This window comes from Phyllobates terribilis, unplaced genomic scaffold, assembly GCF_046119375.1.
Source record: "Phyllobates terribilis strain yellow unplaced genomic scaffold, ASM4611937v1 Scaffold_4__5_contigs__length_816908805, whole genome shotgun sequence".
Taxonomy (NCBI): Eukaryota; Metazoa; Chordata; class Amphibia; order Anura; family Dendrobatidae; genus Phyllobates; species Phyllobates terribilis.
The window spans coordinates 696,154,116-696,176,123 of record NW_027362764.1 but is presented as its reverse complement, the minus strand read 5'-3'; the positions used below and the strand labels follow the sequence as shown (position 1 = coordinate 696,176,123).

At 45.1% G+C, this 22,008-nt stretch overlaps 1 protein-coding gene across 2 annotated transcripts in view; it reads right to left on the bottom strand.

Annotated features, from left to right (window-relative positions):
- The window catches only part of SLC26A7 (solute carrier family 26 member 7), a 96,999-nt gene that overhangs the window by 8,880 nt on the left and 66,111 nt on the right, over nucleotides 1–22,008 (bottom strand). For both annotated transcript variants that reach the window (XR_012320170.1, XM_073679575.1), the window contains exons 15-16: nucleotides 12,597–12,694; nucleotides 73–127 (exon numbers count right to left, since the gene is read on the bottom strand). Coding sequence is in view for 1 of the 2 variants with exons in the window: in XM_073679575.1 (XP_073535676.1) it covers nucleotides 73–127; nucleotides 12,597–12,694 (153 nt within the window). In the remaining variant the exon portion in view is untranslated. The remainder of the gene's footprint in view (nucleotides 1–72; nucleotides 128–12,596; nucleotides 12,695–22,008) is intronic.

Here is a 22,008-nt window from a genome sequence, read left to right as displayed (position 1 = left end):
GCAGGGAAAATACATCCGGTAATATAGAAGAAGACCCAACAGACACCGTGCCATACAATGGACGGTACTTACCACTGCAGCCCGAGAACAGCACATTAGTGTCGTATTCTCCTAGATCCTGGAAAATCTGAAAATATATAGAAATACTCACAAACACAATGAAATAAGGCATTTTATTCAAGGCAATATTTTACATCTTCTGAGCTGTTAGTGGAGGCAGATAAAGCTGCTCATACTCCTTAGCCAGCAAACAAGTCCTGGTCCCCCCACCCCCATACACATGCATGCTCGGTTTCACTGAATGTGCTTGTGATCTAAGGGGAGGATGGGGGTGAGCTACTGAAAGACACCCATGACGGCAGCTTATCTCCTGAAGGAGCAAAGGGGCTGGTCAGCAGTTTTCCTACATTCAGGCCATGTGCCCACGATGAGCTTTTGGTGCGTTTTTGACACTGTGCATTTTCCCTGTGTCAACAATGCAGAAATTGACAGCGGCATTTAACAGGTTAACAGCCACTGGTGGATCGCGATTCCACCCGCAGCTGTTCGGTGGCACATTACAGATGATCAGATCAGCTGTCATGTCCCCGGAAAGGTGCGGGCTCCGGGATGAGGGGGAGACACGCCATGCGCCGTACATGTATGGCGTATGTCGTGAAAGGGTTAATAGGTACAGAAATCAGCAACTCACCAAAAGCCCATCTCGGGAATGTAGCCTAAAGCTATGTTTACATGTCGCATTTTTTGCAGCGTTTTTCTTATGCAAATTGAAAGTTGCTTTTTACAGTGGCAGCAAAAGCAGACATTTCCGAAACCTCATTGTTATGTCCCATGATTGGGAATTTCATGGACTATAATGGACTTCTTACACTTGCTATGTATTACTGTTCTATTGCATTGCTAGTATGTTTACTTTCCTTGAAGTTTGTCCCCTCTCTCTCCCTGTCTCCCTCTCATGTGGCTGTGATGTAACTAACCCCTCCCTTCTTCTCCCTGCTTCTCCTCATTCTCCATCTTACCACCATTAGAAGCTCATGTGCTCACAGCCTGTCTCTCAGGAAAAGTTATTTTTACCTGCTGCTGTATGGACTGTAACAAGATTCCTGCAAGAAAAATAAAGTTTCTTCTAAATCTTCATCAACGTGCCATCCTGTGGTCGAGTTAAAGCTATCTGCGATAGTGATGAGCGAGTATGTTCTGTTAACCCTTTCAGGCCGAGCACAGAGTAGTTACAGCTGCTCGGTGATATGGTTGAATCGCTCCCGTGTGCTTGATTTCAACTGTTTCACAGCTTTATTACATGGGAGGAATGTGTAAGAAATAGACATTCCTCACATGTATTAAAGCTGTCAAACAGTCGCAAATCATGCACACGGGAGCGATTCAACCTTATCACCGAGCAGCTGTAACTACTCTGTGCTCGGCCTGAGTATACTCGCCGAAAGGGTTAACAGAACATACTCGCTCAACACTAATCTGCGACCATCGCCCTTGTAAGTAAAGTGAAGAGGCAGTCTGGAAACAGTGTCTCACAGCACCCTATACTTACAGCACAGCCATGGGGACAGAAACCTCATGCACATGCTATTTCTCCTCACTGAGTTGAAAAACTGCTGCATTTTTTAAAATTGTAGCATGTCAATTATTGCAGCAATGAGTAAATGCAAAAACACAGCAAAAAATGCTGTTATCAGTTTTTGCAGCATTTTTGGTGAAGAAAACACAGGTACAGCAGGATGTGAAACCTATTTATTTTTGTGATTTTGTTTGTCCTGTCTCCAAGTACAAATTAATCAAATTAGTGATATGTAAACAATGCCCTACCAACTCAATGCCCTACCAACTCAATGCCCTGCCAATGTGTTAAAGTAAGAAATGCCCTACCAACTCAATGTCCTATTAATGTATGAAAGTAAACAATGTTCAACTTCCCTCACTGCTCTTAAGATTGCCATCGTGTATTTTGTCATGAACTCATGTAACCTTAGTTTATGGCTGCGATTCATATATGAATCCAGCTTTTTGTTCAGAATAGTCATTATATTTTCAGACATAATAAACTTTTTCATCAAAAAAGGTTTTTTGATCAAGTCATTTGATCAAATTGACCTTTTAACCCAAAACATTATGATTTCACATACGTCTTGCATTGGTGGCCTAAGGCCAGTGTCACACTGCCGTATAACACAGCTGAGTGCTATGCGATAAAACATCGCAGAGGACTTGGCCCAGAGTTATACTATGGGGGGGGATTATTTTCTCATGCTGATTCGGTATGAGAGAACAATGGATTTTCAGTGAGACTCGATTCACTCGCACCCATACAAGTCTATGGGTGTGAGTGAAACATCGGACTACACTCGCATGTCAGCTCAGTGCAGTCCGATATACAGCGAGTCAGGCCATGGAGGAGATGGAGAAATTACTCTCTCCTTCTCCTCCACAGCTGTGCTGCGATCCTCTCATGCAAGAGAATTGCAGAACAGTGGCACTCACACTCGGCTCCCGCTCGCAGCAGAGCAGGAGCCGAGGGTCATTAGCATGTCACATCGCATGCTCTCGCATCGGATGACATACGCTGGTGTGACGCCGGCCTAGCACTTTGTATTGTTTATGCAGAACTGTGGCATACTGAAAAATGCAGCAAGTAATACTGCAAAAAAGGCAGAGAAACCTGCCTTTTGTCTGCAGCTTTTTTTTACTGCCAAGAGATCAGGTTTTAGCTGCAAAAAACGCAGCAAAAAAACCAATGTGTGAAAATAATCAAAGGGCTCATTCATGTGTCAATTTGTTTCACTTACAAGGAAAACTAAGTTTCAATAGTGATTTCGGTTAGAGATTCATCAGAGCTTTATAAAAGTTTGGTCTGAGTTTCATCAGGTTTTCTCATTCGTGAAAAAAAAAAGTTTCTCTATCTTTTCCAATTTAAGGCTATGTTCACACATCATGTTTTTTTCAGCGTTTTTTTTCTGTAGCAAAACCCGATCTCTTTCCAGGAGGTTGCTCAGGATTTTTCTTGCTTTTTTGCTTGTTTTTTGGTGCATTTTTTTCAGAGGTTTTTTTTCACTGTCCTTTTATCTCTTTTATGCATGTACATAAAGTTCAGTGCAAAAAAAAATCTCATTCTGGTATTAAAATAACAGTTGGGGAGGTGAATTGTTCAGGAATAGTTTACCTAAGACACTGGCAGTGCATTGAGTTTGTATGACACTATGGGGTCTGCCATTCAGTTGCACAGGCATTGTTCAATTTCACGCCTCCCTGGGCCACAGGTATTGTTCAGTCTCACAGGAAGGTCAGCCAATATTTACACTGTACACATTACTAACTTAATTAAACTCTCCTAATACAAACTACCATCTTAGTGACCAAGACAAGATGGTAAAATCACAAAAATTAATGTTTCACATACTGCTCTACTTGCTTATTTTCACTAAAAACGCAACAAAACATGATAGCTATGTTCATACTAGGCGTTTTTTCACTAGCCATTACTTCCAATGGGTGAAAAATGCTGAAAGAAGTGACATGCTCTATTTTGCAAAAAAAAAAAACATGCAAGGCACAAAATCCTGAACAAAAAAAAAACAAGCTGTGTGCATGAGATTTCTGGAATCTCAGACTTTGCTGGTACTGTAAAACGCAGCTGAAAATTTGCATGAAAAAAACGCATAAAAAACGCTGAAAAAAACAAGATGTGTGAACATAGACTAACAGTTTGTAAAAATGTCTTCTGAGTGCAGTCCGATTTTTTTCACCAACCCATAGACTTACATTGCCGTTATAAGACATGTCTCCGCGATTTTGCACGGACTGATGAATAACCCCATTCACTATCATAGGTACGAGTGCAATCCGCATTTTTCATGGGTAGGACTCGTACACAAAAATCGGACATCTGAATGAGCCCTTATGCCATGGAGTTCCCTCTGTCTTTAAAGGGAATCTGTCAGCAAGTTTTTGCTGTATAATGTGACAGCAGCATGATGTAGGGGCAGAGACCCTGGTTCCAGCAATGTGTCACTTAGTTTACTAGGTGCAGCAGCTATGATACAATCACTATCTTCTCTGCTGCAGATCTAGCAGACATCAAATGCTGATCCCTGTATAACCCCGCCCACAGCACTGATTGGCTGCTTTCTGTGTACACTGTGCACAGGCAAAAATCTGCTAATCATTAGTCGGGTGTAGTTGGACTAGGAGGCACAAGACAACTAGTCCTATGGTGATATTCTCCTGCTGATAAAATACTTTTTTTTTAAACAAAATCACAGCCCAGTAAGTGACACATCACTGGAATCAGGCTCTCAGCCCCTACATAACGCGGATATCAGATTACATAGCAAAATCATGCTGACAAATTCCCTTTTAAATAGTCTTCTATAAAATCAGCTACATTAAAATTCCCTACAACTGTTTCTTTTGTAAGACTATAACTTTAAAAGATATGAACTCCTATGGGAGCAGGATTTTTTACTCAAATGCAAACATTTTGGACTGAAAATAATTTTTGCAATTGGGTTTGATTGACAGTTCTACACTGCCTGCCTCCGATTGCTTCTGTGTTGCCCTACCTATTGTTGCTGCAGAATGAGTTAACTGAGAATCCATCAGTGAAGCTCGTCCTGACCAGAGATTTTGTAATTATTTTATATGTCTTCGCTCTCAACTCGGACTGATTTTCTCGTGTGACAAAATCACTGACGTATGAATGATCCCTTCTACTGAGCTTCTCTCAGCTGATTTATAACCGTAAAGAACACCAAAGGGGAGCTGAACATCGATGTGGCCATAAATCAACTGAGAGATGCTAAAAAAGAGGTACGTTCACATATTTTCATATTCTGATATTTTTGGACAATATGCAGTCCACTAGGAGAACAGACAGCACATGAATCCAACGTTAGTCTATGTGCTCGTGCACAAGGTCTACTCTTCACACAACCATCACTCAGGACCATTTGCAGTTTCCTATGTTACAGAATTGCAATGTATCTGTAAAAAGCGGATGCTATACTGTGGCTCCGTACTGCATCTGATTTTTTTTGCGCACCCACAGACTTGAATGGGAGAGTCTCATCCGATATGCAGAAGAAACTAGCACATGTTGCCATTTTTTCACATGCAGGTTCAGTCCGTGGAAAAAAAAATCACTTATCTGCACTGCATTCAATAACATTGGTCCGAGTGCTGTCTGATTTTTCACCGGCAGCACCCAGATCGAAATTATGCTCCTGGCAACCTATCCAAAGAGTGCTAAAACCATTATAAACTCTCAGACAGAACGAGCTCACTGACAGGTAAAAAAAAAAACAGGTGTCCATGTCCATATCCATTAATCAATGCTCTAAAAAGGATCTAGTGAAAATGAGGAACCTAACACCCAGAGCGAAGCATTTAGGCTTTATTATATCAGAGATGCAATGAGGGTTGGGTAGGTGATCTAGCCCTAATTCAGTCTATCGCCTTGCCGTGGAGATTGGCACCCTAAGATTGTGATATGGAGTCCCCCGTCGGCTTACCCTCAGTGAGGGTAAGATCACCTACCCAACCCTCATTGTATCTCTGATATAATAAAGCCCCCCTCTTTAAAGTATCTAAATAAAAGTGTTGTAAATAGTAGGTGGGTCTGTTTTAGATGTTTTTTTGCGTATTGGGACCTGTTGTTAATTCGATTTATGGAAGGGTTCAGGAAGGGCAGTATTGTTGTCACACAATGTCTTCTATTCTATTCGCCTCTTCACAGAGGAAGAGGACTTGATCTATATTCTAAAAATCTTTATCGACCCTTCAGCGAGCCCTGCCACATGACTTAGAATAAAAGCCAAACCAGAATCTCAATTACCAGATATGTTTCGGGGTGTTGCCCTTCCTCAGTGCAAAGCAAGAGATCTCATTTTGCTTTATGAGAAGCCTCTGACTGGGTTCTAAGGGGTAACATCTCTCCTTATGTAGAGGAACATGCCTGACATGCTAGTGTAGGGAGACTTATAGGCCATGCAATGCTCCTCAGCAAAATTAAATATAAACTCCTAAAAGTCAATATCGACCCTTTAACGAGCCTTGCCATATGACTTGGGATAAAAACCAAATCAGATCTCTTGCTTTGTACTGAGGAGGGTCAACACCTGAAACACGTCTGCAAATTGAGATTCTGGTTTGGCTTATATCCTAAGTCATATGGCAAGTCTCATTAAAGGATCGTCATTGACTTTTAGGATTGCTACTTCCAATAGGTGGGACTAGAGTTCAAATCCTCTTCCTCTCTGAAAAGGCAGTTTGCATATTTAATTTCCCAGAGGAGCATTGCATGGCCTATAAGTCTCCTTACACTGGCATGTCACTCTCCACAAGTAAAGACGTTACTCCTTAGACAACGTCTTCTACTTTCACCTAATAACCTCCTTCTTGCTTCTGTTTTGTGGTGGAATATTTCTTATACACTGACCTAATGCTGCCACCGATGAGGAATTTTCTTTTAATGTGAAGTCTGATTGTATGCCCAGTAGTGTTGAGCCACCCCCGTAGTGTTCGGGTTCGGTTCGGTTCGTCGAACACCGGGATGTTCGAGGAACTGTTCGTCGAACACCTTAGAACACCGTCGAACACCGTTAAAACCAATGGCAGGCAAACAAAAACACATAGGAACACATAGAAAACACCTTCAAAGGTGTCCAAAAGCTCACAAACTGCTCAGAAGACGCTTTCTTTAAAAAAGCCGGCTGGCAATTCAGCAGCGGCATACACCGGTACCCGACAATTTAGACATGAAGGAATAGAGCATCACACATAGATTAGATAGATAGAAACATGTCAGTCACATATATATGAAGTACAGTGACAGTGTTGCTTACTGTACTTGTCATTTAGTGTAAAGGATTTATTAAAAAATATAATAGTGTTTTCGTGCACCGTCTCTTTAAAAAAGCCGGCCGGCAATTCAGCAGCGGTACCCGACAATTTATAACACACAGAATAGAGCTTCACACATAGATTAGATAGATAGAAACATGTCAGTCACATATATATGAAGTACTGTGACAGTGTTGCTTACTGTACTTGTCATTTACTGCAAAGGATTTATTTAAAAAAATAATAGTGTTTTCATGCACCGTCTCTTTAAAAAAGCCGGCCGGCAATTCAGCATCTGTACCCGACAATTTAGAATAGAAGGAATAGAGAATCACACATAGATTAGAAAGATAGAAACATGTCAGCCACATATATATGAAGTACAGTGACAGTGTTGTTTACTGTACTTGTCATTTAGTGTAAAGGATTTATCAAAAAAAATAATAGTGTTTTCATGCACCGTCTCTTTAAAAAAGCCGGCCGGCAATTCAGCATCTGTACCCGACAATTTATAACACACAGAATAGAGCTTCACACATAGATTAGATAGATAGAAACATGTCAGTCACATATATAATAAGTACAGTGATAGTGTTGGTTACTGTACTTGTCATTTAGTATTAAAATAAAGGATTTATTATTAAAAAAAATTGGCGTGGGGTTCCCCGTAATTTTAGTCTCTAGCGGAGGTTAAGCAGACGGCTGGGGCAGATGTTTGAAGCCTGGGAAGGGGGTAATACCCACGGAGCTTCCCAGGCTACTAATATCAGCCCCCAGCTGAATACATAGCCTTTACTAGCTATTAAAATGGAGGACCCCCCCCCAAAAAAATGAAGTGGGGTCCCCCCTAATTTAATAGCTAGCAAAGGCTAGGCAGACAGCTGGGGGCTGATATTAATAGCCCAGGAAGGGAGCCATGAATATTGGCCCCCTCCCAGGCTAGAAACACCAGCCGTCAGCCGCCCCAGAAATGGCGCATCCATAGGATGCGCCAATTCTGGCACTTAGCCTCGCTCTTCCACGCTGCCCTGGTGCGGTGGCAGGGGGTAATAGGGTTGGGGTTGATGTCAGCTTATAATGCCAGCTGACATCAAGCCCAGGTTAGTAATGGAGAGGCGTCTATAAGACACCCCCATTACTAACCCCATAGTCAAAGTTAAAAAAAAAACACAAACACCCAGAATAAAGTCCTTTAATTGAAATAAAGACACAATTCTTTATTGTTCTAAATTAAACCATACTTACCATAACGCCCATTCCAGCTGAAGCCAACTATCTCCTGCAATAAAAGAAAAATAATAAAGCAACCTCATCCTTACCTCTCCATGGTTCCCAGGACAGCTTCAGCTCTGCTACATCGAGATGACAGGCTGGATCTGCAGAACGCTGCCATCCAGCCTGTCATCCCGCAGACACTGAGAAGCGCAGGCATGCTTGCGCTCCTCAGTGTCTGACTGTGACGGCATCCAGATGAGCCGACAATGAACTCGGCTCACCTCATGTACGTCACTGACAGCGTGGGAAAATTCTCCTGCACTCAGCGCTTCAGCGTGAGAATTCTCCCACGCTGTCAGTGACGTGCATGAGGTGCGCCGAGTTCATTGGACATGACCTCGGCTCATCTGGATGCCGTCACAGCCAGACACTGAGTAGCGCAAGCATGCCTGCGCTTTTCAGTGTCTGCGGGATGACAGACTGGATGGCAGCGTTCTGCTGCGGTCCAGCCTGTCATCTCGATGTAGCAGAGCTGAAGCTGTCGTGGGAGCCATGGAAAGGTAAGGATGATGTTGCTTTATTATTTTACTTTTATTGCAGGAGATCATTGGCTTCAGCTGGAATGGGCGTGATGGTAAGTATGGTTTAATTTAGAACAATAAAGAATTGTGTGTTTATTTCAATTAAAGGACTTTATTCTGGGTGTTGTGTTTTTTTTAAATACTTTACTAGAAATTCATGGTGGTCATGTCTAATATTGGAGTGACCCCATGAATTTCGGGCTTAGGGCCAGCTGATAATGCCAAGCTGGCCTTAACCCCTTTATTACCCAGTGAGCCACCGCACCAGGGCCCTGGATGAGTTGGGTACAGCGCCAGAAGATGGCGCTTCTATGAACGCGCCATTTTCCGGGGCGGCTGCGGACTGCAATTTGCAGCGGGTGGGGCCCAGAAAGCTTGGGCCTCCCTGCGCTGCAGATTCCAGCCCCCAGCTGCCTAGTTGTACCTGGCTGGACACAAAAATAGGGCGAAGCCCCACGCATTTTTTTTTTAAATTCATGAAATTCATGGAATAATTAAGAAAAAAAGGGCTTCCCTATATTGTTGTGTCCGGCTAGGTACAAATAGGCAGCTGGTGGTTGGGGGCAGCCCGTTCCTGCCTGCTGTACCTGGCTGGACACAAATATAGGGCGAAGCCCCACATCAATTTTTTTTTCATTATTTCATGAATTTCCTGAAATAATTTAAAAAAAATTGACGTGGGGCTTCGCCCTATATTTGTGTCCAGTCAGGTACAGCAGGCAGGAACGGGCTGCCCCCAACCACCAGCTGCCTATTTGTACCTGGCCAGACACAACAATATAGGGAAGCCCTTTTTTAAAAAAATTATTTCATGAAATAATTAAAAAAAAATTGACGTGGGGCTTTGCCCTATTTTTGTGTCCAGCCAGGTACAACTAGGCAGCTGGGAGCTGGAATCCGCAGCGCAGGGAGGCCCAAGCTTTCTGGGCCCCACCCGCTGCAAATTGCAGTCCGCAGCCGCCCCAGAAAATGGCGCGTTCATAGAAGCACCATCTTCTAGCGCTGTACCCAACTCATCCAGGGCCCTGGTGCGGTGGCTCACTGGGTAATAAAGGGGTTAAGGCCAGCTTGGCATTATCAGCTGGCCCTAAGCCCGAAATTCATGGGGTCACGCCAATATTAGACATGACCACCATGAATTTCTAGTAAAGTATTTAAAAAAACACAACACCCAGAATAAAGTCCTTTAATTGAAATAAACACACAATTCTTTATTGTTCTAAATTAAACCATACTTACCATCACGCCCATTCCAGCTGAAGCCAACGATCTCCTGCAATAAAAGTAAAATAATAAAGCAACCTCATCCTTACCTTTCCATGGTTCCCACGACAGCTTCAGCTCTGCTACATCGAGATGACAGGCTGGACCGCAGCAGAACGCTGCCATCCATCCTGTCATCCCGCAGACACTGAAAAGCGCAGGCATGCTTGCGCTCCTCAGTGTCTCGCTGTGACGGCATAAAGATGAGACAAGTTCATGTCCAATGAACTCGGCGCACCTCATGCACGTCACTGACAGCGTGGGAGAATTCTCCTGCACTCAGCACTTCAGCGTGAAAATTCTCCCACGCTGTCAGTGACGTACATGAGGTCAGCTGAGTTCATTGGACATGAATGAGCTCACCTCATGCACGTCACTGACAGCGTGGGAAAATTCTCACGCTGAAGCGCTGAGTGCAGGAGAATTTTCCCACGCTGTCAGTGACGTGCATGAGGTGAGCTCATTCATGTCCAATGATCTCAGCTCACCTTATGCACGTCACTGACAGCGTGGGAAAATTCTCCTGCACTCAGCGCTACAGCGTGAGAATTCTCCCACGCTGTCAGTGACGTGCATGAGGTGAGCTCATTCATGTCCAATGAACTCAGCTGACCTCATGTACGTCACTGACAGCGTGGGAGAATTCTCACGCTGAAGTGCTGAGTGCAGGAGAATTCTCCCACGCTGTCAGTGACGTGCATGAGGTGCGCCGAGTTCATTGGACATGACCTCGGCTCATCTGGATGCCGTCACAGCCAGACACTGAGGAGCGCAAGCATGCCTGCGCTTCTCAGTGTCTGCGGGATGACAGGCTGGATGGCAGCGTTCTGCTGCGGTCCAGCCTGTCATCTCGATGTAGCAGAGCTGAAGCTGTCGTGGGAACCATGGAAAGGTAAGGATGAGGTTGCTTTATTATTTTTCTTTTATTGCAGGAGATCGTTGGCTTCAGCTGGAATGGGTGTGATGGTAAGTATGGTTTAATTTAGAACAATAAAGGAATGTGTCTTTATTTCAATTAAAGGACTTTATTCTGGGTGTTTGTGTTTTCTTTTAACTTTGACTATGGGGTTAGTAATGGGGGTGTCTTATAGACGCCTCTCCATTACTAACCTGGGCTTGATGTCAGCTGGCATTATAAGCTGACATCAACCCCAACCCTATTACCCCCTGCCACCGCACCAGGGCAGCGTGGAAGAGCGAGGCTAAGTGCCAGAATTGGCGCATCCTAAGGATGCGCCATTTCTGGGGCAGCTGACGGCTGGTGTTTCTAGCCTGGGAGGGGGCCAATATTCATGGCTCCCTTCCTGGGCTATTAATATCAGCCCCCAGCTGTCTGCCTAGCCTTTGCTAGCTATTAAAATAGGGGGGACCCCACGTCATTTTTTGGGGGGGTCCCCCATTTTAATAGCTAGTAAAGGCTAGGTATTCCGCTGGGGGCTGATATTAGTAGCCTGGGAAGCTCCGTGGGTATTACCCCCTTCCCAGGCTTCAAACATCTGCCCCAGCCGTCTGGTTAACCTCCGCTAGAGCCTAAAATTATGGGGACCCCCACGCCAATTTTTTTTTAAATAAATCCTTTATTTTAACACTAAATGACAAGTACAGTAATCAACACTGTCACTGTACTTCATATATATGTGACTGACATGTTTCTATCTATCTAATCTATGTGTGATTCTCTATTCCTTCTATTCTAAATTGTCGGGCACCGCTGCTGAATTGCCGGCCGGCTTTTTTAAAGAGACGGTGCATGAAAACACTATTATTTTTTTTAATAAATCCTTTACACTAAATGACAAGTACAGTAAGCAACACTGTCACTGTACTTCATATATATGTGACTGACATGTTTCTATCTACCTAATCTATGTGTGATTCTCTATTCCTTCTATTCTAAATTGTTGGGTACAGATGCTGAATTGCCGGCCGGCTTTTTTAAAGAGACAGTGCATGAAAACACTATTATTTTTTTTAATAAATCCTTTACACTAAATGACAAGTACAGTAATCAACACTGTCACTGTACTTCATATATATGTGACTGACATGTTTCTATCTATCTAATCTATGTGTGAAGCTGTATTCTGTCTGTTATAAATTGTCGGGTACCGCTGCTGAATTGCCGGCCGGCTTTTTTAAAGAGACGGTGCATGAAAACACTATTATTTTTTTTGATAAATCCTTTACACTAAATGACAAGTACAGTAAGCAACACTGTCACTGTGCTTCTTATATGTGTGACTGACATGTTTCTATCTGTCTAATCTATGTGTGAAGCTCTATTCTTTCGGTTCTAAATTGTCGGGTACCGGTGTATGCCGCTGATGAATTGCCGGCTTTTCATGTTTCACTGTTGGCACTGTTCCCATCGATTTGGGCAATCACTGTAATGCCACAACCACCATGGCTGTGGCATTACAGTGAGTGGCAGACAATCCCTGCATGATTGGTGCTCTAAATAGCGCCAGACATGCAGGACACGCTTTTGGTGCACGAACAGTTATCGAACATAACCTCGAACAGCCGAATTTTTTGCAAATCGTTCGGGTTCGTCGAACAACTCGAACACCGCCCAAAACAGCTCGAATTTGAGATTGGCGAACAGTTCTAGTCGAACACCGCTCATCTCTAATGCCCAGCTCTATTTCCAAGAAATCACAATCAGTTAATGACTTCTATGATTACCTGAGTGAGTGCAGTCACCCCGGTACAGTCCAGGAATGGAATTCTACTACAGTCTAAGATGAAGGTCACGCTGAGACTTCTGTCACTCTGGAATTTTCCTGAAACAGAAATGATCATTTGGGTAGAAAATTGTACAAAAAAAAATCTATCTTTGCCCATTAACCTCTTTGCACTGTAGGGATTGTACTCACTCAGGTGCGATGCGAGGCAAACAGGAGGCATGTTCCTTTAAATGTCCAGAACGGTTTATTGGCTTCATAAACCGGTCAGAAAGTAAAATGCAGGCAAAAAGCCTTTAGTGCAGGCAAAAAACAAAGAAAACAGTCCTTTAAGCAAAGTCTCTGGTAAACCGGACCTGTGGCCACACAGGTTGGTACATGTCCAGCACACAGCTCAGTCTGGAGACAACACACAGGAGGCCTTCTCCCTCCAAACACAGACCATGTGTCAAACAACAGCCTCCATCATATAGGCTGTTAACCACACCCAGAGGTGAGGTATGTGGGTAGCTAGACCCACCCAACTCTTCGCAGCTACCCGTAACCTGGTCCCAGGTGCAACAATTAGTCCTCTTAGTGCATGCATGCACTACAGAAAATACTCCGAGTTACATCACAGAAACCAGCCATCTCTGTGATACATACTTCCCATCGACTATGCGACCATCAGCCACCTTACAGCACTTTTAGGCAGATTTTATGTTTTTGCACATTTGTTTTTTCCTTCCCTTCTTCCAAGAGCCATTCCACCCGAGGTCAGTCCCAGAGTAGCACCTGGTCCACCTTCCTTGTCCCTCCTCGGATCACAGAGTCGTCAAGCCGCCGTACATTCGAGGTCAGACTTGGTGAGGCCCCTAGTAACGCCCCTCCAGGCTCTCCTCGGGCCATGGCACAGTGGTTCCACCACCCAGAATGTTACAACGACTGACTGATTGCAAGCCAAACTCTACCTTCCCATGATGTGATGGCCGAGGCTGTTAGACCTTACGTCAAAATTGTGCAGCCATTGACCATGAGCAGTCAGTCATCCATTTGGACCAATCCTTATACAGTGGCTTGTGAAAGTATTCACACACACTTGGCTTTTTGCCTATTTTGTTACATTACAACTAGTGATAAGCGAGCACTAAAATGCTCGGGTACTCATTGCTTGGGTCGAGCAAATTGGAATACTCGGGTGCTCGACCCGAGCAACGAGCCCAATGTAAGTCTATGGGAAACTCGAGCATTTTTCAGGCGGCTCCCCCGGCGGTCTGCAGAGGGCCTAAAAATTGCCCAAATCGGGAACAGTGCTCAAATGACATGGGGACAGCATGGGGAAGATCCCTGGAAGCATTTCTGACTTCCAGGTCACTACTGTCAACAACGTTGTCAGAGGTATTACGCCACTTCTACGGACTCATAATAAAACATACCAAAACTAAACCAAACTGGATTTTCCGGGGAAATATGTTAAGGAACATCCTTTCCATGACATGTACAATGTATATAAAGCAAAATAAATAACCAAAAACAAAAATACTCCTCCACACCTTGGGCTATGTTCACACGTAGCGTTTTTGATGCGTTTTTGCACTTTTGGATTGCTTTCAACCAAGACAAATGCATTCACCAGGAAATTTCATTTTAACATTTTGCAACCTTATCTGGCCATGTGGTGTGTGACACATCATCAGACATATGCATACAGTGCTGAAAAGTCATGGGAACAGCATGGGGAAGACCTCTGACTCCCAGGTCACTGCTTAAAAATGTGCACATCATAAGTGATCCTTGGCGCATACGAAGATGCCTCCCACCATGAACCTGTCGTTGCAGACTTGCAACAATCACCGTCCATGTCCTTGTCCCAGTGCAGCGTTCAGCTGTCCCTACCCCATTCCTTGGAATGCGAGCGCAAGTATGCAGCCAGCCACCCACCCTATCACAGGCTGCAATACTATACTGCCAAATTTTTGACAGCTGCGTGCACTTGAAATGTGGCCTTTTAGGCTCGTGGAGGCGGAAGCTTTTCATAACCTCATGCCGGCGGCAGCCGGGTGTCCATACTCTGTCCCCAGCAGCCACTATATTTCCCGATATTGCCTCCGCCTTCCACAAGCATGGGTCCCACAATATTACCCGTGCCCTCCCCAGTGCACTTACTGGGAAGGACCGCCTAACCACAAACACGTGGACAGGTGAATGTGGCCAGGGACAGTACGGAGCCAGTCCACAACTTTTTTTGCTGACAGTTGTATTTAGCTCGGTGAAAGGATTGGCATAGAGGGAAACCCTATCTATCCTGCATGTCATTTCTCACAGGAAGTCCTGTAATGCATCTTGTTGCAGAAGCAACGGCAGCCCGTCCAACATCAACTCGTCCTTGTTAGTGGTGCTTTGACACATACACACATCTTTCTTTGCGCATTTAATTTCTTGAATACAGAGTTGGACAATGGCCTGATCTGTAATGCGGTTTGAGAAATCTACTATATAATTGTCTTATCCCGTCTGTCTGTCTGTCCAGGAAATTCCGCGTCGCTCATTGGTCCGGCAGCGGCCAATCAGCGCCGCGGGATTTCTGAAAAAAGATGGCGGCCGTTAGCGGCTCATCTGCAGGACGGAGCTCAGCGGCGATGCAGCCGGGAGATGAGCGCCGCGAGGCGCTCATCTCCCGGCCGGTAACAGGAGAAGGACCGCCGGCGTCGCTGACCTCCATGCGGACCCATCTGCGGGACGGAGATGCCGCCGGGAGATGACCGGCGCGAGGCGCTCATCTCCCGGCCGGTAGCAGCGGAAGGACCGCCGGCGTCGCTGACCTCCATGCGGAAGGGAGGACCGGGGAGCGGCGCTGTGGGTCGGGATACTTCTGCTGCGAGCGCCCGCTCATGTCCCGGGTTCTCGCTGCGGAAGTACCCGCACAGGCAGCGCCGCTCCCCGGTCCTCACCAAGACGATTCGATGATTGGTCGCGGTCTTCGGACCCGACCAATAACTGATCTTACCGCAAAAGTTAAACACTACTGCGCTGATTGGTCGCAGACGCTGCCCGCGACCAATCACGGATTTGGGCGTCAAATTTAAATATCGACCGCGACCAATCACCGATCTTGGCTCCACATTTAAACACCGCTGTGCTGATTGGTCGCCGACGCTGGGCGTGACCAATCACCGATTTTGTCGCCACATTTAAATAGCGTCCGCGACCAATCAGCACAGCAGTGTTTAAATGTGGAGCCAAGATCGGTGATTGGTCGCGCCAAGACCGCGACCAATCACCGATTTGTGCGGCACATTTAAATAGCGGCGGCGACCAATTGGATGTCAGCGCCTCTCCCTGGTCCTCCCTTCACACCCTAGCCGCATGGATGTCAGCGGCGCTGCCTGTGCGGATACTTCTGCTGCGAGAACCCGGGACATGAGCGGGCGCTCGTGGCAGAAGTATCCGGACCCGCAGCGCCGCTCCCCGGTCCTCCCTTGACACCCTAGCCGCTGATGTCCCCACAGTATCCGCATGGTGTTACAAAGGTCCGGACATTTGTGTTAAAAATCGCTGATTGGTCGCCGGCCGCGACCAATCAGCAATATTGGCGCCAAACATAAACACCGCTCTGCTGATTGGTCGCAATCGCCGGCCGCCACCAATCAGCGATTTTGGCGCCAAATTTAAACCCCGCTCTGCTGATTGGTCGCGGTTGCCGGCCGCGACTAATCAGCATTGTTGGCGCCAAATTGCCGGCCGCGACTAATCAGCATTATTGCCGCCAAATTTAAACACCGCTCTGCTGAATGGTCGCGGCCGTGACCAATCACCATTATTGGCGCCAAATTTAAACACCGCTTTGCTGATTGGTCACGTTCGCTGGCCGTGACCAATCAGCATTATTGGCGCAAAATTTAAACCCCGCTCTGCTGATCAGTCGCGACCGCCGGCCACGACCAATCAGCGATTTTGGCGCCAAATTTAAACACCGCTCTGCTGATTGCGCCCGGTCTGTCGCATACATATTCTAGAATACCCGATGCGTTAGAATCAGGCCACCATATAGTGACATGCATAAGCATGGCCGATCTACATTAAAAATGCAGCCATAGAGTGTCCGGGAACCTTCCCCCACACTTTTCTTAGCCAGGGCTGCTTTTCGGCAGGGTTGGACGGGCCCACCAGAGAACCGGAGACTCCTCTGGCGGGCCCTGGCTTCTCCTTCAGGAGAGTTCATAGTGCCGAGGTTAGGCCATGATGATGATAGAGGCCACCATCTGCTTAGTTTTTTGTTACTTGGAATGCAAGTGCAAGTATGCAGCCAGCCAGCCACCCACCCACAGGCCGCAACACTAAACTGCCAGATTTCTGGGCAGCTTTTTGCACTTGAAATATGGCCTTTTAAGCTCGTGGAGGCGGGAGCTTTTCAGTCCACAACTTTTTTTGCTGACAGTTGTATTTATCTCGGTGAAAGGATTGGCATAGAGGGAAACCCTATCTACCCTGCATGTCATTTCTCACAGGAAGTCCTGTAAAGCTGCTTTCACTGGAAATGTGGCCTTTTATGCTCATGGAGGCGGAAGCTTTTCACAACCACATGCCTCATGCCTCGTGTCCACACTCTGTCCCCAGCCGTCACTATTTCTCCCGGTGTTGTCTCCGTCTTCTACAAGCGCGGGTCCCTGAACATTACTGCTGGTACTTTTCTGTTGGAATTTGCTTGCCTCCTACCAGCCTGGAATATTTCCAGCAACCTATGGTACGACGCCATGGCATTAGCACTGCCCCCAGTACCAGTAGCGAAGCCATCCTCAATTCTGTTCTCAGGAATTTTATTTGGTAGACTGAGTGGCTGCCCAAATACATTTTCTCACAAAGGATCTGAAGATAGATTGGCAGTAGGTGCAAGTTTCTCCAGCCTGTTAGATATTAGAGGGTGAACGGCAGCACATTGGATCAGTGGTTAGCACTGAAGACTTGCAGCGCTGGGATCCTGGGTTCAAATCCCAGCAAGGACAACATCTGCAAGGACTTTGTATGTTCTCCCCGTGTTTGCGTGTGTTTCCTCCTCAGTAAAAAAGCAGCCATAGAGTGTCCGGGAACCTTTCCACATACTTTTCTTAGCCAGGACTGCTTCTTGGCAGGGTTGGACGGTCCCACCAGAGAATCCTCTGGTGTGCCTTGGCTTCTACCTCAGGAGAGTTCATGATAGCGCTAACTTTGCAGCTGCTATGGGTCTCTTGAGCGGGGAAGAAAGGTTAGTCCTCAGAATCAAATCCTCTGGTGGGCACAATCTTTTTCAATCTGAAACAGCTTCTCAGTGGGAGTTGTATTTCACCACAGCCATATTCTTTAGCTCGGTGAAAGGACTGGAATAGAGGGAAATCGTATCTGCCCCGGCTGTCATTTCTCCGTCACCAGGTTCCGCCCATTGTCAGACACGACCATGCCTGGCTGTATGTTCAGCGGTGAGAGCCACAGATCAGGCTGCTGTGTTACAGCTTTCAACAACTTTGCAGCGCTGGGCGGTTTGTCAATTAAGCATTAAGCATGTTATCTTCAGCACAGCCTGTTGCTGCTTGGCCAAGGCAGTGCTGCAGTGCTGTCAGCTTGTGACTGATGTGGACATTTCGGAGATGGAGAAGGAGGTGCATGAGTTGAACAATGTGATTACATTGAGGTTAAATTGGTGACACTGTTTTTTATACTAAAGAAAGATCCTATTGTTTTGTTTTTTTTACGTTATTTTTTAAGACAAATGCATTCACCGGGAAATGTCATTTTAACATTTTACAACCTTATCTGGCAATGTGGTGTGTGACACATCATCAGACACATACTGTTTTATTTATGATGGAGGGACTCTGAAAGTCATAAAGCCTATTTTTATAGGGATATCAGATGGCCCTTACTATTCTTAAAAGGCCAGCAGCCGGCCCTAGCTATTGTTAGAGAGCCATCAGGCGGCTATGCTTTGTTGTTCCCATTATTAACAAGTGTGTCTCCTATACTGTTATTGCGTATCCAGTGACTGCAAGGGCTGCCAAAAATTTGGACGCAACCCAATACCCCTTTGAAGAGACATAGAGGAGGGTCTAAGTAAAAAAAATGTTCTCATTATAAAGGAGCAGGTCTCCTTTAGTGGCAATGCGCATGCTGTGACTGCAAAGGCTGCCAAAATTTGGGAAAAACCCCCACTATGAATTTAAAGACACACAGAGCAGGGCCACAGTAATGACAAATTCCCATAAGAAAGGAGAGAGTCTGCTATACAGTTATAGGGTATTCAGTGAGTGCAACGGCTGACCAATTTTAGGAAAAACCCCACTAAGAATTTAAAGACACATAGAGCAGGGCCACAGTAATGACAAAGTCCCATAAGAAAGGAGAGAGTCTGCTATACAGTTATAAGGTATAAGTGAGTGCAATGGCTGACCAATTTTAGGAAAAACCCCACTAAGAATTTAAAGACACACAGAGCAGGGCCACAGTAACAAGGTATGACATGTTCCCATTAGAAAGGAGAGGGTCTGCTATACAGTTATAGGGTATGCAGTGAGTCCAAAGGCTGACCAATTTTAGTAAAAACACCACTAAGAATTTAAAATGAAATACCCGATAAGACTAGCACTCCCAGACTTGCAAGGATTGGAAAATTAACTCTTTATCTTCAAAAGATTTATTTCATTCTGTTTTCTCGATATAGCGTATATTAAAACAATAAAACAACGCGTTTTGGCTATAAAATAAAAAACACATAGCCTTCTTCATGTATGGGAGGGGGAATAATAAAAAGAAAATAAATTTTATAGATAATGTATGATAACTTGAAAATAAAAAAAAATAAAAAAAAATTTTTTTGGAACCTGCACATATATATGTATAGAAAAACAGCTGACATGATTAACTGAAACAATACTTGGTATCTATATGGTTAATCTAATCCAATTAACATAACCAGGTGCAATTGTGAAGACTATATAACTCTCATATACTCTAAGATATGTTCATACCTGAAGAAGGCTATGTGTTTTTTATTTTATAGCCAAAACGCGTTGTTTTATTGTTTTAATATATACTATATCGAGAAAACAGAGTGAAATAAATCTTTTGAAGATAAAGAGTTAATTTTCCAATCCTTGTAAGTCTGGGAGCGCTAGTCTTATCGGGTATTTCATTCTGAATCCTATCCTATGGATCCCTGGCTGAGAGATCCTGTCATACCTGTGATGAAGCTGCATACCCGAGGAATTGGATACTGAAACAAGACCGTGAGGTCGACTTGCAGTATTACAAGATAATTTAAAGGTGAGCTTAAGGCTATGTGCCCACGTAGCACATTTGATGCAGAGCCTTTTTGCCTCTCTCTGGCAGAAAAAAACGCATGCAGAGAAAAGCGTTTTTTTTCAGCGTTTTTACATGCGCTTTTTCAAGCAGTTTTCCAAGTGATTTTGAGCATCACTTGGAAAAGTGCTTGACAAGTTGGTCACACAATATAAATCCATGCAACCGGCATGGATTTATAATGTGTGAACAACTGATGCTTTAAATGCAGCATCTATAGTAAAAAAAAGAGAATTAAAGCGTTAAAAATTAAAAAAAACCTGTATACTCACCTCTCTGGTCTCCTCCAGTCTGCTCCCGGCCGCGTCCTCTCTCTTCGGCGTTCCGCAGTGTACTGTCAGGACCTGCTGTGACATCATTTAGTCAGCTGATGGTCATGTGACAATCACCTGACCGCCGACGTCAGCGGTCGCGTGACCATCAGGTGACTAAATGACGTCACCGCAGGTCCTGACAGTACACTGCGAGACGCCAAGGAGAGAGGACGTGGCCAGAAGCAGACCGGGGGCCGCCGGAGAGGTGAGTATACAGGTTTTGTTTATTTTTAACTTTTTTATTTCTTTTTTTCACCACGTGGTAGCTGGGATGAAGAAGAGCTGTAGTCTCCTCTTCATCCCGGGTACCACACGCACTGCGATTACGCTGCAAATTCGCTGCCATTGAATTTAATTGAAACGCAGCAAATCCACATATACCTGCGGGTTTGCTGAGTTTCAATGTTTCTCAATGGCCGCGAATTTGCAGCGTAATCGCAGTAGAAATGGTCATGCTGCGTTTTGCAACACAATGCGAATTCGGCGCGCAAATTAGCGCATCATGTGCACAGCACATCCGAATTCACATTGCTTTGCATGGCAGACGGTTTTACAAGCGTTTTCGCAGCCGTAAAAACGCTACAAAAACGCTACAAAAACGCTACGTGGGCACTTAACCTAAAGACTTTTTTTTCTTTTTCTAATCTACATAGAAAATCTACACTTAGATCTGCGCCTGTTTCTCGACCTCCCCCTATCTTTTAGACCCCACAGCCTTGAGGTCGAAACTGTTGTTTTTCTAAGAATTTAAAGACACACGGAGCAGGGCCACAGTAACAAGGTATGACATGTTCCCATTAGAAATGAGAGGGTCTGCTATACAGTTATAGGGTATGCAGTGAGTCCAACGGCTGACAATTTTAGGAAAAACCCCACTAGGAATTTAAAGACACACAGAGCAGGGCCACAGTAATGACAAATTCCCATTAGAAAGGAGAGAGTCTCCCATAGTGTTGGCCTATGCAGTGAATGCAAGGGCTGCCAAAAATTTGGAGGCACTTCAATGCCCCTTGGAAGAGACGTGGAGGAGGGCCTCATAAAAAAATGTTCCCATTAGAAAGGAGCGGGCCTCCTATACTTGTAATGCCCATGCACTAAGTGTATGGGCTGACAAACATTTACCCCTGGGGGGTATACATGAGCATACTGTATAAAAAAAAAATTTTACGGGCATCATAAACACCATTTAAAAAAATTAGGTGGGTGTTGCATCACGGACCACAGTCACCCTGGTGATATGGTGGTGGAGGATGAGGAGAAGGAGGAGGACAAGAGCAAATAGCCAAAATCAGGAAGCGTATACCCATGTGTGGGTGTGAAAAGGTGCATGGGAATACACCTCCCAAGAAAAGACACTGGACTGGAGTTTGTTACGCTGCTATCATTCGGTGGTGTTGAGAAGTCTGGCCCAATCCAGCCCTTGTTTATTTTTATAAGAGTCAGCCTGTCAGCATTTTCAGTTGACAGGCGGATGCGCTTATCAGTTATAATTCCACCAGCGGCACTAAAAACCCGCTCTGATAAAACGCTGGCGTCAGGGCAGGCCAGGACCTCCAAGGCATAGAGAGCCAGTTCATTGCCGTATCCAGCTTGGATACGCAATAATTATAAGGCACAGCGGAATCACGGAGGACGTTGGTACGGTCGGCAAGGTACTCCCTCAGCATCTTCCCAAACTTTGCACTCCTTGTAAGAGTACCCCGCGCCTCAGGGCCTGTCCGATGGGAGGGTCTGAGAAAACTCTCCCAGAACTTTGACATTATTCACCTGCTTCTGCTGGATTGAAGTTGT